Source organism: Hemitrygon akajei, unplaced genomic scaffold (genome assembly GCF_048418815.1).
Source record: "Hemitrygon akajei unplaced genomic scaffold, sHemAka1.3 Scf000180, whole genome shotgun sequence".
NCBI classification, from domain to species: Eukaryota; Metazoa; Chordata; class Chondrichthyes; order Myliobatiformes; family Dasyatidae; genus Hemitrygon; species Hemitrygon akajei.
The window spans coordinates 116,930-134,184 of NW_027332066.1; the positions used below are offsets into that span (position 1 = coordinate 116,930).

General features: G+C 46.1%; 1 protein-coding gene across 5 annotated transcripts in view; it reads left to right on the forward strand.

The window, feature by feature from the left end:
- Positions 1 to 17,255, forward strand: part of LOC140724261 (NACHT, LRR and PYD domains-containing protein 3-like) — a 70,166-nt gene that overhangs the window by 22,950 nt on the left and 29,961 nt on the right. For 3 of the 5 annotated variants that reach the window (XM_073038733.1, XM_073038730.1, XM_073038734.1), the window contains exons 5-7: positions 9,055 to 9,221; positions 12,313 to 12,484; positions 12,589 to 12,654. In XM_073038733.1, coding sequence (XP_072894834.1) covers positions 9,055 to 9,221; positions 12,313 to 12,484; positions 12,589 to 12,654 — 405 coding nt within the window. The remainder of the gene's footprint in view (positions 1 to 9,054; positions 9,222 to 12,312; positions 12,485 to 12,588; positions 12,655 to 17,255) is intronic. The other 2 variants (XM_073038731.1, XM_073038732.1) reach the window with 1 other exon arrangement.

The window sequence follows — 17,255 nt, forward strand, 5'->3', positions numbered from 1 at the left end:
GTGGAGGTGAGGTAGGTTGCCTGTGTGATTAGAGACAGGAAGTGTGTGTGTGAGGTCTGGTGTTCTGTACTGGGTGTCAGATGTGGGAAGTCCTGGAGACTCCCAGCCTCCCGGAAAGCCACAGCGATGCCAGGTGCGTTGGGTTGCAGCTCCTTAGGGACCGCGTTAGGGAACTGGATTTGCAGCTCAATGACATTCATCTGCTCAGGGAGAGTGAGGAGGTAATAGATAGGAGCTATAGGCAAGTAGTCACAACAGGGCCACAGGAGACAGATAAGTGGGTAACTATCCAGAGAGGGAAGAGCAAGAGTCAGATACAGAGAGTACCCCTTTAGCTGTTCCTCTTAACAATGAGTACAACTGTTTGAGTACTGTTGGGGAGGAAGGTCTACCTGGGGGAAGCAACAGTGGCTGCACCTCTAGCACAGAGTCTAACCCCGTGGTTCAGAAGAGCAAGGAAAGGAAGAGGATAGCAGCAGTGATAGGGGACTCTATAGCTAGGGGAGTCAGACAAGCGATTCTGTGGATGCAGGAAAGAAACACGGTTGGTAGTTTGCCCCTCGGGTGCCAGGGTCTGAGATGTTTCTGATCGCGTCCACGATAACCTGAAGTGGGAAGGAGAACAGCCAGAGGTTGTGGTACCAACGACATAGCTAGGAAAAGAGAGGAGGTCCTGAAAACAAACTACAGGAAGGAAGTTGAGAAGCAAGACCTCAAAGTTAGTAATCTCTGGATTACTGCCTGAGTTACGTGACAGGGAGTATAGGAATAGAATGAGGTGGAGGATAAATGCATGGCTGAGGGATTGGCGAAGGGGGCAGGAATTCAGATTTCTGGATCTTTGGGACCTCTTTTGGGCAGGTATGCCCTGTACAAAAAAAGGACGAGTCAAACTTGAATCCGAGGGGGACCAATATCTTGGCGTGGATGTTTGCGAAGGCAATTTTGGAGAACTTAAACTAGATTTCCTGGGGGTGGTAACCGAACTGAAGAGATGGAGGAAGAGGTGGTTGGCTCACAAATAGAGTAAACTTGTAGACAGTAAGAGAGAGAAGACAGGCAGGCGACAGCGAAGGAACGCACTCAGACCGATGGTTTGAGATGAGTCTATTGTAATGCATGGAGTATTATTAACAAAGTGGATGAGCTTAGAGCATTTATCACTACTTGGATCTATTATGTTGAGGCCATTCTGAAACATCTAATGCCTGGCATTCTAAGCATCCAAGTTTCTGTGGAGGACAGTGAGGGAGGGAGGGAAAAGAGGTGGGGACATGGCACTGTTGATCAGAGATAGTGTTACGGCTGCAGAAAAGGAGGATCTCATAGAAGAATTGTCTACGGAGCCTCTGTGGGTGGAGGTTAGGAACAGAAAAGGGTCAATAACTCTACTAGGTGTTTTTTTATAGACTGCCCAATAGTAACAGGGACATCGAGGATCCAAATAGGGATACAGATTCTGGATAGGTGTAATAACAAAAGGATTGTTGTGGTGGGAGATATTAATTCCCCTAATATTGATTGGCATCTCCCTGGAGCAAGGGGTTTAGATGGGGTGGAGTTTGTTAGGCATGTTCAGGAAGGTTTCCTGACACACTGTGTAGATATGCCTACAAAGTGAGAGGCTGTATTTGATCTGGTATTGGGAAATGAACCTGGTCAGATGTCAGGTCTCTCAGTGAGAGAGCAGTTTGGAGATAGTGATCATAATTCTATCTGCTTTGCCATATCATTGGAGTGGAGTAGGAACAAAGAATTTAGGAAAGCGTTGAATTGGATAAGGGAAAATATGAGAGTATCATGCAGGAACTTGTATGCACAAATTGTGAGGGATGGGTTAGTAAATTTGCTGGTGACACAAAGGTTGTTGGTGTTGTGGATAGTGTGCAGAGCTGTCAGAGGTTACAGCAGGACATTGATAGGATGCAAAACTGGGCTGAGAAGTGGCAGATGGAGTTCAACCCAGATAAGCGTGAAGTGGCTCACTTTGCAAGGTCAAATATGATGGCAGAATATATTATTCATGATAAGACTTTTGGCAGTGTGAAGGATCAGAGGGATCTTGATGTCCTAGTCTGTAGTACGTTCAAAGCTGCTGCGCAGGTTGACTCTGTGGTTCAAAAGACATACGGTGCATTGGCCTTCATCAACTGTGCGATTGAGTTTAAGAGCCAAGTGTAAAGTTACAGATGAGTAGGACCCTGGTCAGACCCCACTTGGAATACTGTGCTCGGTTCTGATCACCTCACTACTGGAAGGATGTGGAAACCATAGAAAAGGTACAGGGGAAATTTACAAGGATTGGGGATCATGTCTTATGAGAATAGTTTGAGTGAACTCAGCATTTTCTCTGTGGAGTGCTGGAGGATGAGAGGTGACCTGATAGAGTTGTACAAGATGACGAGAGGCAATGATCGTGTGGATAGTAGGAGGCTTTTTACCCCAGGGCTGAAATGACTAACACAAGAGGGCACAGATTTAAGGTGCTGGAAGTGGGGACAGAGAAGTTGTCAGGGTAAGGCTTTTTTTACACAGAGTTGAGAGCGCATGGAATGAGCTGGCAGCGACAGTGATGGAGGCGAATACGATAGGGTCTTTTAAGAAACTCATGGATAGGTACATGGAACTTATAAAAATAGAAGGTTATGTGTAATCTTTTGTAATTTCTAAGTAAGAACATGTTCGGCAAAGCATCATGAGCCGAAGTGTCTGTTTTGTGCTGTAGGTTTTCTATGTTTCAATGTTTCACTCAACTCCATAAGCTCACTTTGCAGTACCTTGTCACCCTTCTTACTTAAGTCATCAGTGCTGAAATAGACCTCACAATTAAGAATGTTACGGAATCGATCAAAGATATCCCTGACCTTGGCAGCTGTGAGGCAACCTGCCATTCGGGGATGCTGTTCTTGCCTACAGAATCTCCTGTCTTTTCTACTTCCGATGAATCCCCTGTCACTACTGCTTCCCTGCCCTCCCATCTTCTCTTCTGCAGATTACCTTTGCTAAATTACCCCCCCAACAGTATCCAAATTAGTATACATGCTATTGAGAGGAACGGGGACAGGGATACCCTGCACTGGCTGCCTGTCTGTTTACCCCCAACGGTGAAACAACTTTGTCCTGCACCTACCCCCTGTGTTTCCTGTCAATCAAATCCTCAGATTCACAGATATTCCAGAGTTCATCCAGCTCCTGCTCCAGTTTCTCAATGCTCTCTCTCGAAGAAGCTACAGCTGGATGAACTTCTTGCAGATGTAGTCAGCAAAAACACTGGAGATCTTGAATTCTCACATCCCGCAAGAAGTGTATTCCATTATGCTGCCATCCCCACTTTCTGAGTGGGCAAAAAAAAGGAAAGAAGCAAATTGACCCTTAAACCAGATGACAGTGTTTGCTCTTCCTCGCCGAGACAGCTTAAGCCAATCCTTTACAGAGACCTGTGATCAAATATCCAGAGGGCAGCACCTGAGTCTCCATTAGACAGAGCTGGTCGGTCTTCAGGTGGCTTTAAAGGGGCCGAAGAAATGGTGGTGATATATGCTTACTGAAAGGTAATGTTAAAACTATGCAAGTTTACCTTTGCTGTTTATAAAGTTCTACTTGTGTTGAGAAACATCAGGCGATTTTCATCAGAACCCTGACAAACATTTTGATAGAGAATACGTACACAATATATTTTGATAGAGAATACGCTGGAAGAACTCAGCGTCCGTGAGAAAAGAGTAGCCAATGTTTCGGGCCGAGACCCTTCATCAGGAATGGGGAGGAAGAGAGGGCCTTAGCCCAGTAATAGAGATAGGGGAGGGGGAAGGGCTAGAGGCGCCAGGTGGAGAACCAATCAGAGGAAAGATAAAGGGGGGAGGGGATAAGCAGGGAAGAACTGTAGAGATAAAGGAGCAGAAAGTTGAAAGGGGAGAGGGGCAGAGAGGGACCTGGGATAGGGGGAGGGGGAGGGAATTACCGGAAATTGGAGAATCCAGTGTTCATACCACCAGGCTGGAGGCTACCCAGACGGTAGATGAGGTGTTGCTCCTCCAACCTGAGTTTGGTCTCATCATGGCAGTAGAGGAGGCCATGTATGGACGTATCTAGATGGGAATGAGAGGCCAAGTTGAAGTGGGTGGCAACCGGGAGGTCCTGTCTATTGTGACGGACGGAGCAGAGGTGCTCGATGAAGCGGTCCCCCAATCTGTGTCGGGTCTCGCCAATGTAGAGGAGGCCGCACCAGGAGCACCGGATGCAATAGACAACTCCAGCAGACTCGCAGGTAAAGTGTTGCCTCACCTGGAAGGACTGCCTGGAGCCCCGGAATGGTGGTAAGGGGGGAGGTGTGGGGACAGGTGTAGCATTTGCGCTTACAGGGATAACTGCCGGGTGGGAATTCTGCGGGGAGGGACGTGTGGACCAGGTAATCACGGAGGGAACGATCCCTGCGAAAAGCTGAAAGGGGCAGGGAGGGAAAGATGTGCTGGGTGGTGGGGTCCTGTTGAAGGTGGCAGAAGTTGCGGAGGATAATGTGTTGGATCCGGAGGCAGGTGGGTGGTAGGTGAGGACAAGGGGGACCCTGTCCCTGTTGTGGTGACGGGAGGATGGGTTGAGGGCTGAAGTGCGGGAATTGGATATGCGGGTGAGGGCATCTTTGATGACGCCAGAAGGGAAACCACGATCCTGAAAGAAAGAGGACATTTGAGAAGTCCTGGAATGGAAAGCCTCATCCTGGGAGCAGATGCAGTGGAGACAGAGTAACTGGGAATAGGGAATGGCATTTTTGCTTTGGGCAGGGTAGGAAGAGGTATAGTCATGATAGTTATGGGAGTCAGTGGGTTTGTAGAAGATCTCAGTGGATAGTCTGTCTCCGGAGATGGAGACCGAGAGATCAGGAAAGGGGAGAGAAGTGTCCGAGATGGACCAAGTGAATTTGAGGGCTGGGTGAAAGTTAAGAGGCAAAGTTGATGAAATTGACGAGCTCAGCATGGGTGCAGGAAGCAGAGCCAATGTAGTCGTCGATGTAGCAGTGGAAAAGTTGGGGAGTGCTGACAGTATAGATTTGGAGCATAGACTGTTCCACATAACCCACAAAGAGGCAGGCATAGCTGGGGCCCATGCGAGTGCCCATGGCTACACCCTTGATCTGGAGGAAGTGGGAAGAACCAAAGGAAAAGTTATTTAGTGTTAGAACAAGCTCCGCCAACCGGAGAAGTGTGGTAGTGCTGGGGAACTGGTGGAGTCTGTTATCCAAAAAGTAGCGGAGGGCTTTGAAGCCCTCTTGATGTGGGATGGAAATGTATAAGGATTGAACATCCATGTTAAAAATGAAGCGGTCGGGGCCGGGGAATTGGAAGTTATTGAAGAGATGAAGGGCATGGGATGTATCCTGAATGTAGATGGGGAGAGTCTGAACAGTGAGACCCTCGCTCACTGCCCACCCTCCGTTATCTCCGCCTCTCTCCGCCTTTTCGACCACATCCTGACCCAGACATGGTACCATAGCCATGTCTCGTTTTTGGGAACGTGTCTCCGCCAGCATCTCATACCGAAGGGATTCCAGCTTCGGTTCCAGGCTTCCCAGTTCGGTCCCAGCGAGGATCCCAGGTACCGCCATTTTGTTAACCGATGCTCCCTCCGCTTCACCCGTCGGATTCTCCGAGCCACGCTTACCGCGGAGATACCTGCGGTTCCTATCTCTGTCTCTGCCACCACTCCGAGCCATGCTTTCATCTCTAACTGTCGCCGAGTCATCAACTGTCTCAACTTCACCACCCCTCTCTCCTATTCTAACCTCACTCCCTCTGAACGCACTGCCCTCCACTCTCTCCCCATTAACCCCGACCTCACCATCAAACCTGCAGACAAAGGTGTTGCCGTAGTAGTCTGGCGGACGGACCTCTACCTCACTGAGGCCACACGGCAGCTCACCGACACCTCCTCGTACTTACCCCTGCCACAGGACCCCACCAAAAAACTCTCCCGCACCATCTCCACCCTCATCAACTCCGGACACCTTCCTCCCTCAGCCAAAAAACTCATAATTCCCACACCCCGCACAGCTCGGTTTTACCTCCTCACCAAGATCCACAAGCCTGACTGTCCCGGCAGACCCATAGTTTCAGCCTGCTCCTGCCCCACCGAACTTGTGTCTGCCTACTTCATGTTATCCCCCATAGTTCAGACTCTCCCCACCTACATCCAGGATACATCCCATGCCCTTCACCTCTTCAATAACTTCCAATTCCCCACCCTGACCGCTTCATTTTTAACATGGATGTTCAATCCTTATACACCTCCATCCCACATCAAGAGGGCTTCAAAGCCCTCCGCTACTTTTTGGTAACAGACCCCACCAGTTCCCCAGCACCACCACACTTCTCCAGTTGGCAGAGCTTGTTCTAACTCTCAATAACTTCTCCTTTGGTTCTTCCCACTTTCTCCAGATCCAGGGTGTACCATGGGCTCTTGCATGGGCCCCAGCTATGCCTGCCTCTTTGTGGGTTATGTGGAACAGTCTATGCTCCAAATCTATACTGGTACTGCTCCCCAACTTTTCCTCCGCTACATCGACGACTGCTTCCTGCACCCATGCTGAGCTCGTCAATTTCATCAACTTTGCTTCTAACTTTCACCCAGCCCTCAAATTCACTTGGTCCATCTCGGACACTTCTCTCCCCTTTCCTGATCTCTCGATCTCCATCTCCGGAGACAGACTATCCACTGAGATCTTCTACAAACCCACTGACTCCCATAACTATCATGACTATACCTCTTCCTACCCTGCCCAAAGCAAAAATGCCATTCCCTATTCCCAGTTACTCTGTCTCCACTGCATCTGCTCCCAGGATGAGGCTTTCCATTCCAGGACTTCTCAAATGTCCTCTTTCTTTCAGGATCGTGGTTTCCCTTCTGGCGTCATCAAAGATGCCCTCACCCGCATATCCAATTCCCGCACTTCAGCCCTCAACCCATCCTCCCGTCACCACAACAGGGACAGGGTCCCCCTTGTCCTCACCTACCACCCACCTGCCTCCGGATCCAACACATTATCCTCCGCGACTTCTGCCACCTTCAACAGGACCCCACCACCCAGCACATCTTTCCCTCCCTGCCCCTTTCAGCTTTTCGCAGGGATCGTTCCCTCCGTGATTACCTGGTCCACACGTCCCTCCCCGCAGAATTCCCACCCAGCACTTATCCCTGTAAACGCAAATGCTACACCTGTCCCCACACCTCCCTCCTTACCACCATTCCGGGCCCCGGACAGTCCTTCCAGGTGAGGCAACACTTCACCTGTGAGTCTGCTGGAGTTGTCTATTGCATCCGGTGCTCCCGGTGTGGCCTCCTCTACATTGGCGAGACCCGACGCAGATTGGGGGACCGCTTCATCGAGCACCTCCGCTCCGTCCGTCACAACAGACAGGACCTCCCGGTTGCCACCCACTTCAACTTGGCCTCTCATTCCCATCTAGATACGTCCATACATGGCCTCCTCTACTGCCATGATGAGACCAAACTCAGGTTGGAGGAGCAACACCTCATCTACCGTCTGGGTAGCCTCCAGCCTGGTGGTATGAACACTGGATTCTCCAATTTCCGGTAATTCCCTCCCCCTCCCCCTATCCCAAGTCCCTTTCTGCCCCTCTCCCCTTTCAACTTTCTGCTCCTTTATCTCTACAGTTCTTCCCTGCTTATCCCCCCCCCCCTTTATCTTTCCTCTGATTGGTTCTCCACCTGGCGCCTCTAGCCCTTCCCCCTTCCCTATCTCTATTACTGGGCTTCGGCCCTCTCTTCCCCCCGATTCCTGATGAAGGGTCTCGGCCCGAAACGTTCGCTACTCTTTTCTCACGGATGCTGCCTGACCTGCTGAGTTCTTCCAGCGTTGTGTACGTATTCTTTGATCCATAGCATCTGCAGTTGTATTTTTGTGTTTTGAACCATTTTGATATCTGGGCTCATTAGGACCAGGGAGAAATATACATCAAGGAAGTAAACTGACATTTAAAATAGGAGAGAAGTGTGCGGAGATTTAAATAGTGGATGTGGTGGCATTGCTTGGCCATGCCATCCCATCAACATTCAGCAAGGTACGGGTCCAAATCTCACGAGAGAGTCTGGAACAGTGCTGTGAAATAAATCTGTGGAGAAGGGCCAGCGTCTTTAATCTTCAGAAACAATTGTGTTCATATAACCCACTCAATGATCGCAACTTGGTCATTCTACTCCATGTCCAAGCATGACCCCTGACCTAATGCAGGTGATTGCTACATGTTCTCTGAAAGGATCAGATTCCCTCTTTCCAGAATGTGATGTAAAGCAGCTGCTAGACTTGTAAATGGTGTTTGAATTCCAGGAACGAACAGATTAACGAGGACTGATGAAATGCTATATTCATATATGACCCAAGAGCACATACTCCACAGGAAAGATGGCAATATTGGAAATTCTGCTGGAATTTACTGACACTGAGCATTGCTACATATGGGGTGGGGGGACAGTGTTAGGTCGAATGTTTTACACCCAATACCTCATAAACGTGTGTTAGTTAGTAAAACGAACGAACATGTATCATTGAACCAGTGATGGCAAGGGCAGTGTGTGGAGCAGAGAGCAAGGCTGAAGTGCCAAAGACGTTTGCAGAATACTGTAGCACTTTTATGTAATATACTGCACTGAAAATCCCAAACCAAATATCAAAATCCGTAGCATGCTTGTGTGATCATATACTTTATTCTGATATACATCTCTATTGTAGACTGAAAGCGGAAAGGGGGCAGCAAGAGGTGCATCATGGTTGGGATAAAAGGAAGAGAGAGAGCACCAGAGAGACATTCAGTAATGATCAATAAGCTAGTTGTTTGGAATAAAATAACCTTGTCTGATGTCTCAAGGGTGTGTGTGTATCTAAACCCTCGCAACCCTCCGCCCCTTCCACTCCTTCTCTGCCGCGTGTGCTCAACCTATACCGCGGCGCTCCACACTCAATATTCCCTACATAGAAGATTCACCATGTCGCTCTCCACTCCACTCTGCACAATTCGGTATTTTCCAAATTTCTGTCCCCAGATCCCCAGCCTATGATCTCAGATCTCATGTCACAGTGCGAGGATTATCACCTGTTCCGTCTGACGATTTTCTACCGGGAGAGACTGAAACCGATGATGGAAGAATGGGTAGAAGGACTCAGCTCGTTGATGAGACAGGAGGGACACTTCACTGAACGGGAGCATGAGGTGAGTGGGAGGAACAGGTTGTGTTCAGTAGTGACAGAGGGATAAAGGACAAAGGTTAGTCTGGCTTATCCTCCAGGGTTCTGTTCACTGCAGTGGTGATATTGATCACTGAACAATTTGTACAAAACCCTCCGGTACCAGGACTAAAACCATTGAGTCGGGGACCAGGAACTGCAGATTCAAACTCAATTCTTGAAATATCAATCAAGGTCATTGGTCACATTCGGATTGATTCAGTTTGCCCACAAGGCGATGCAGATGTCCGGTTCCATGCTGCCATGTGTGGAAAGACACCTACCCAGCACATCGATGTGGTCACATCACTTCCGTACACAACAAGATGTCTGAAAGTTCGTGGCCGTAGGATTAGAATCACACAATTGGAAAAGTGGGCCATATCGCCCTAAATCTTTCCTGTCACGTGCTTCTCCAATTATCATCAACATTTCATAGTTTCAAACAACGTTTATTACCAAAGTATGTCTACAATATACAATCTTTAGATTCACTTTCTTGTGGGCATCAAACAAATAAAATAGAAAATATTAATAAAAACTTACACAACAAAGACCAACGAACACCCAGTTTGTGAAAACAGAGCAGATCGTCCAAACACTAAAAGTAAACAATTAACACTCTGAATATGAACCACAGAGACCTTCACAGTGGGTAGTGACTCCAGGACTACGGAGCCAGATTCACTGGTGCAGCCGGTCCTTGAGCCCAGTCCACAGCCGCAGAGGCAAATAAATCTCGCGAAGCAAAGAACCAAACATCGACCCGCCTCACGGTCCCGGCCGCAACATCTGAACCTTCTTCAGTTTGTCCTGGCACTTAAGTTGGTTTATTCCTCGCTCTTGTGTCTGTGTCCTGCCACTTCGATTGGCTGCAAGTCCGCTCCAGCGGTAGCCGAACATCGGTTCAGTTTCATCTTTCGAGCAGGAGGCCCAACACCTCAAACCCACCACGTGTCCACTTCTCTAGTGCCTTTAACACCATCCAGCCCAAGATCTTAAGGCACAAACTATCGGAGATGGGAGTAGACTCTCACATTGTGGATTGGATAGTGGACTACTTGACAGATAGACCTCAGTATGTGCGGTTGGGAGACTGTAGGTCTGACACGGTGGTCAGCAGCACAGGAGCGCCGCAGGGAACCGTACTCTCTCCGGTCCTGTTCACCCTGTACACATCAGACTTCCAATATAACTCGGAGTCCTGCCATGTGCAGAAGTTCGCTGATGACACGGCCATAGTGGGGTGTGTCAGGAATGGACAGGAGGAGGAGTATAGGAAACTGATACAGGACTTTGTGATATGGTGCAACTCAAACTACCTGCGTCTCAATATCACCAAGACCAAGGAGATGGTGGTGGACTTTAGGAGATCTAGGCCTCATATGGAGCCAGTGATCATTAATGGAGAATGTGTGGAGCAGGTTAAGACCTACAAGTATCTGGGAGTACAGTTAGATGAGAAGCTAGACTGGACTGCCAACACAGGTGCCTTGTGCAGGAAGGCACAGAGTCGACTGTACTTCCTTAGAAGGTTGGCGTCATTCAATGTCTGCAGTGAGGTGCTGAGGATGTTCTATAGGTCAGTTGTGGAGAGCGCCCTCTTCTTTGTGGTGGCGTGTTGGGGAGGAAGCATTAAGAAGAGGGACGCCTCACGTCTTAATAAGCTGGTAAGGAAGGCGGGCTCTGTCGTGGGCAAAGTACTGGAGAGTTTAACATCGGTAGCTGAGCGAAGGGCGCTGAGTAGGCTATGGTCAATTATGGAAAACTCTGAACATCCTCTACATAGCACCATCCAGAGACAGAGAAGCAGTTTCAGCGACAGGTTACTATCGATGCAATGCTCCTCAGACAGGATGAAGAGGTCAATACTCCCCAATGCCATTAGGCTTTACAATTCTACCGCCAGGACTTAAGAACTTTTTAAAAGCTATTATTAATGCTTTTTGAGATAGTGATTTAGATGCATATCATATTTTTTACTGAGTTAAGTATTGTATGTAATTAGTTTTGCTACAACAAGTGTATGGGACATTGGAAAAAAGTTGAATAAAGTATCTATCTATCTATCAGCAATGGCCGTAGCGGACGTGTACACCCGAGACTCCAGCTTGCCGAATCCTCCACAGCACCACATATATCCCAGGTCGTACAGTTAGTACAAAAATAACGCAAATGAAAATTAGATGCTGCTCACTGAAGTACTTGTAGTTCAGAAAACATTTAATTGATAGAGTAGTTAGAGTTTTGTTTGCTCCTAGTAAAGTGTCGCAGTGTCTCACATGCTCCATCTTTCTGGAACAGTACGAATGATATAGAATCTGGCAACTACCTCAAGGGATTCATGTAAGATCTGGGCACATCGGCCTGGGTTACCCGGAGGATCATCTGGACCAGTAAATATCATGGACAGCATTTTTCCGTGTTTTCCAAGTGACTAGTCAAGACATGATCCAGAACCTCCTCAGCTTTCCAACTGTGATATCACCCAAGTAGTTCTGTTTCGAAATGTTCACAAAGAGCACTCCCACGTCACTTCCATCATACTGAAAGAGACAAACCTACACCGGAGAGCAGCCCGATACATTGTGCAGCAGCAGGGGGTCATTTAGAACAGTATATGCCCTGAACAGCAATTTGCAAATTGTACCAGAAACTGGTCAAGGCTCAGTCCGATTGAATTGAACTGAATCAACTTTCCAACAGTCAAAAGATGTTGTCACTCCAAGTACTTGTGAGTACGAAATTTTCACACTGAGCACACCCATTACCATCACATTGCCATCACCAACACAACCATGTAACAAGGCAAGTGGGGTTTTGAACGAATTTGGCAGAGGATCTTGCCTCACTCTACGACATTAATACCCAGCGATAACAATACCGACGTAATTGTATTCAGTTGGCATTTTGGTTCCAGTGTCTAAACCCTTAGATGGAAAAGGATCAGGAGACAGGCCGGTGGTTGCCCCTGTGTTCGTAGGCGATGAGACTAGTTGAATGTCCCATCAATGAGCAGAGATTTTCCTCCTTGTTCTCTTGTCTGTCCGTCCGCTCTTCACTGTTGTTCTTCACAGGAAGTCACGAAGCTCGCAGAGAGGGGAAACAGGACAGAGAGTTCCAAACTCTTCCTCAGTCTGGTCATGGAGAAGGGCACCCAGGCCCGAAGGGTGATGTGGGAATCCTTTGTCGAAATGAGGAAGGAGTTACCAAAGTTGAACAAGATACTGAAGGAAATCGAGAAACTCGGTACAGTGAAATACACACTCTGCCCAAAATCAGATTGAAATTTTTCCAGATTTAAAAATGCATACCGGACCTGGTTTCATGAAATCTTTTTGATTCCCTGATAGGTCCTGATCCATATGAACACACAAATAACACCCGAGGCTTTTGTGATTTATCCTCGCAACTGAAGGGTAAGTGATGAAATAATGATTAAAACTGATTACCTGACAGAAATTATGTCGAACAGCAATTGTTCACAGATTGCTGAAACTGGGAGTTCAGATATCAGTGTTTGTGGAAAGGAATGGTCCTGACTGGAAATCACTATCAGTCAATGGGTATTCGGAGTTTTAATTACATTTTAGACTATTTCTGACATTTTGTGTGAATAACTCAGTTCAGTATTTCGACTATCCAGTCATGTCACTCGGGCATCCACACCCCGCAAGTCCTGCTGCCCAAGAGAACCGCAGATGTTGCTGTCAGTGTACTGATGTGTGATGAATCCCAACAATGCTGGCTGTTGACAAAGCCGATAACCCCGGATTGTCTGACAGTGGAAGAATCATGAAGTTCTTCCATGCCATGGATGGCAGGACAGAGTAGTGGTTAGCGTACAGTAGTAGTTTCTGCATCAGTGATCTCTGTTCAATTCCCGCTGCAGTTTGTAAGGAGCTTCTACCGGCTCTCCGTGATCGCGAGGGTTTCTTTTGGATGCTCTGGTTTCCCATATTCTGAAGATTTTCTCTGCACTCTTTCAACCGTATTTCTATCTTTCCAGTAGAAACTGCATGCAACACTCCAAATTAGGGTCACCAAAGTCTTAACCAATTTAAATATAACATCCCAACTCCTCTGTTCAATACTTTGAATTATGAGGGCCAATATTCTGAAAGCTTTCTTTATGACCCTGTCTAGTCTCAATAAATTATGGACCTGTATTCCCAAACCCTTTTGTTCTATCACTCTCTACAATACCCTACATCTGCTGTGTATGACCTGAGTTGGTCCTAATCGTTACGCACAAGCAGCAATAGACCACAACTGGAGTCAAGTTTTAATGTTAAACAATTATCTTTATTAGTATCTACTCAAAATATAGAGAATTAAACAAACTACTCTCCTAAAAAGAAATTAGCAGGGTTATGCATTTGTGTCTCCCAAACTATCAAAGCTTTAACAACTTTAACAGTTCTTAAAGTCTTAAGATGGCAAGCTGAAATTTCCAGTAATCCATAGAATAGGTGCGAGGAGAAACTTGTAAACTTGTAAAATGTAATGAGGAGGCGATCACAAGGAACTCCACAGGTTCCACAGTGGGGAAACGAAGTAAAATCACAGAGGATCTCTGCCGTTGAGTTGTCATCCAAAATCCATGTAGAGATTATCACAAGGTGACAGTCATGGAATGCCTTACTAAAGTCCATGCCGACGACATCCACGGCCTGGCCTTCATCAATATTCCTGATAACTTTCTCAAATAAGTCTATAAGAACTCATAATATCAAAGTGGATAGTAAAAGTTTCTTTCCAAGCATGTTGAAAGTAACAGAGAAATGAGAGTGGATATAGGACTGCTAGAAAATGAGGTAGAGAAATAAGAACGGGGTAGAAGGAGATGGCTGACAAACTAAATGAGTATTGTGCATCAGACTTCACTTTGGAAGAAATTAGCAGTATGCCTGATGTTGTAGTGTGTGAAGGAAGAGAAGTGGATGCATTTGCTATTACATGAGAGAAAGTGCTGAAAAAGCTGAAAGATCCAAAAGTACGTAAGTCACCCGGACCCGATGAATTGCGCCCTAGTGTTGGGAAGGAGGTAGTGTTAGAGATTGTGGTCCCATTAAAAATGATCTTTCAAAAACCATTGGGCTCTGGCATGGTGCCAGGGGACTAAAAAATTGCAAATGTTACTCCACTCTTTAAGAAGCGAGGACAGCAGAAGAAAGGAAATTATAGACCAGTTAGCCTGACCTTAGTGGTTGGGAAGGAGTTTGAGTCAATTGTTACGGATTTGATGATGGAATACGTGGTGACACAGGATAATATAGTACAAAGTCTGCATGGTTTCTTTCAGGGAAAATCCTGCCTGGTGGGCCTGTTGTTTAAGGAGATTAAAATGGGATAAATATAGGGGATGCAGTGGATGTTGTATATTTGGACTTTCAGGAGGCCATTGACAAGCTGCCACACAGGAGGCTGCTTACCAAGTTAAGAGCGCAAGGGATTATAGGAAAGTTACTAACATAATTAGTGCATTAGCTGATTGGTAGCGAGTAGAAATAAATACATCCTTTGCTGGTTGGCTGCCAGTGACTAGTGGTATACAACAGAGGTCGGTGTTTGGAACAGTTCTTTTTATTCTGTATATAAATGACTTGGATGATGGAACAGATGATTTTGTTGCCAGGTTTGTAGATGAAACGAAGATTGATGGAGGGACAGGTACTGTTGAGAAACAGATAGGATGCAGAACGACAGGTTAGGAGAATGGGCAAGAAGGTGGCAAATGACATACAATGCTGGAAAATGCATGGTCATGCACTTTGGTAGTAGAAATAAATGTTCAGACTTGGAGTCCTTGTACAGAACACCCTGAAGGTTAACTTGCAGGTTGAGTTGATGGTTAGAAAGGCAAATACTATGTTAACATTCATTTCAAGAGGTCTAGAATACAAGAGCAAGGATGTGATCCTGAGGCTCTATAAGGCACTGGTGAGGCCTCATTTTGAGTATTCTGAACAGTCTTGGGCACCTCATCTTAAAAAAGATGAGCCGGTATTTAAGAGTGTCCAGAGGAGGTTCACAAGGATTCTTCCAAGAATGAAAGGGTTATCATACAGGGTGCATTTGATGGCTCTGGGTCTGTACTCACTGGAGTTCAGAAGTATGAGGGGATATTTCATTCAAGCCTTTTGAATGTTGAAACCCTAGATGGAATAGGTGTGGAAAGGATGTTTCCTATGGTGAGAGAGTCTAGGACAAGTGGGCATTACCTCAGGATAGAAGTTGCCACATGCCACATGCAGCTGTGGAGGCCAGGTTATTTGATGTATTTAAGGCAGAGATGAATAGGATTTTGTTTGGACATGGCGTCAAATGGCGTCGAGGAGGAGATAGAAAAAAGGATCAGCCATGATTGAATGGTGGAACAGTCTCAAAGGGCCAGATGGCCTAATTCTGCTCCTATATCTTATGGTCTTGTGATTGGTTAGATATGTCCTATCACACAAGCCCTGAAGACTATTCAATGTCCATGCCCAAATATACAAGTCAGTAGGTTAATTGGTCACTTCCGTGGACTGTACCTACCTCTGGTAGTGTCCTGATGCACTGTAAAACAGCCGACAGTTCTGGCTGTACCTTAACACACTATGAAGCACCATGCATTTCCCAGTGTGTCCTAATACATAGTCGACCCCATGCATACATCCCTGGATGTTTCGTCATACACTGAAGTCCCATATACTTTGAGCAGTGTCCTTATACAACTGAACCTCTCCTGCCTTTAGTATATTCACAGTGTTTTTGTATTTTCCTTATACATCATCATGATAGGAATGTTTTCATAATTCATTTCAAGTAGTCCTCTGCTCTTTGCAGAATAATTTTCTTTGCTCTTTGTTCTCTCTAGATTAGAATACCTCTTTATAGGAGTAGAAATTTTGATATACCTTGAAATTCAATTTTTTTCACACCAGTGGGTCCATATTGCTCCCAAACTCCCACCATTCACTTCTGAATTTCTCTGGCTTGCTTGGTGAACAATTACATTCAATCACCTGCTCTCAGTGCTGTTGTATAGAATCAGCATCATCCCTCCCCTACTTCATCTATATCTGATCCATCCTGTCTGCTTTTCATAACTGCTATGTTCAGCCACCATAATTCACTATCACCATATTTAGCATGCTTTGGCAACACGCCCTACTACGTTTATGAAAAGAACAAGAGCAGATATGTCCTTACCTTGTATGATCATCCACGGACCTTTTTCAAAGTATAGCATCTCCTCTTTGCACTTTAAAACTTGCACCCTGTCCAAGCCGATAAAATTCAGGTTCAATGTGGGGAAATAAAAATCCTCTACAACGCTCTTATCAGATCTGTGTGGTATATATACTCCAGTATCCCCTGCTGACTGTTCAGGGTCTGTAATATAACTGAATGGAAGTGGTCACTCCCTTTCTGCAGGGAAAGGCGTGAGTTCATTTGTAAGTTGAATTCCACTTCACGGTTAAGTGGAATGACATTCTCTTCAAAAGGTGGATGCTTTGATTGTGATGTCATCTCAGATTTGTTACTTGCACTGATATTAATTGTTAATTACGTTAATGAACAAGAGTTGGGAATCTAGCATATCATTGGTGAATATATTAAAACTAATATTATAGATCCAGGTGCAGTTTTGGACACAGAAATTAGAAGGGGGATAAGAAAGTTGATCATTTCCTGATCAGTCAGGGCGTCAAAGGATATGGGTAGAAGGCAAGTGTATGGTATTGAGTGGGATCCAGGATCAGCCATGATGAAATGGCCTAATTCTGCTCCTATGTCTTATGGTCTTATAAAGAGCCATGGTCCAAGGAAATCAGCGCCCAAGTTAAGAAATACAATTCAGTGTTTGCCATGCTCAGACTCCCTGTGTCCATGAAAATGCATTCACTCTGACCGATTCCATTTTTATATCCCTTTATTAACTGTATCATGATTGACCACAATTCTGTTAACCTGATTGGCAGGAGGAAATAGACACTTATTATCTCCTCTTGCTTCATAGTTTCAACTGTCT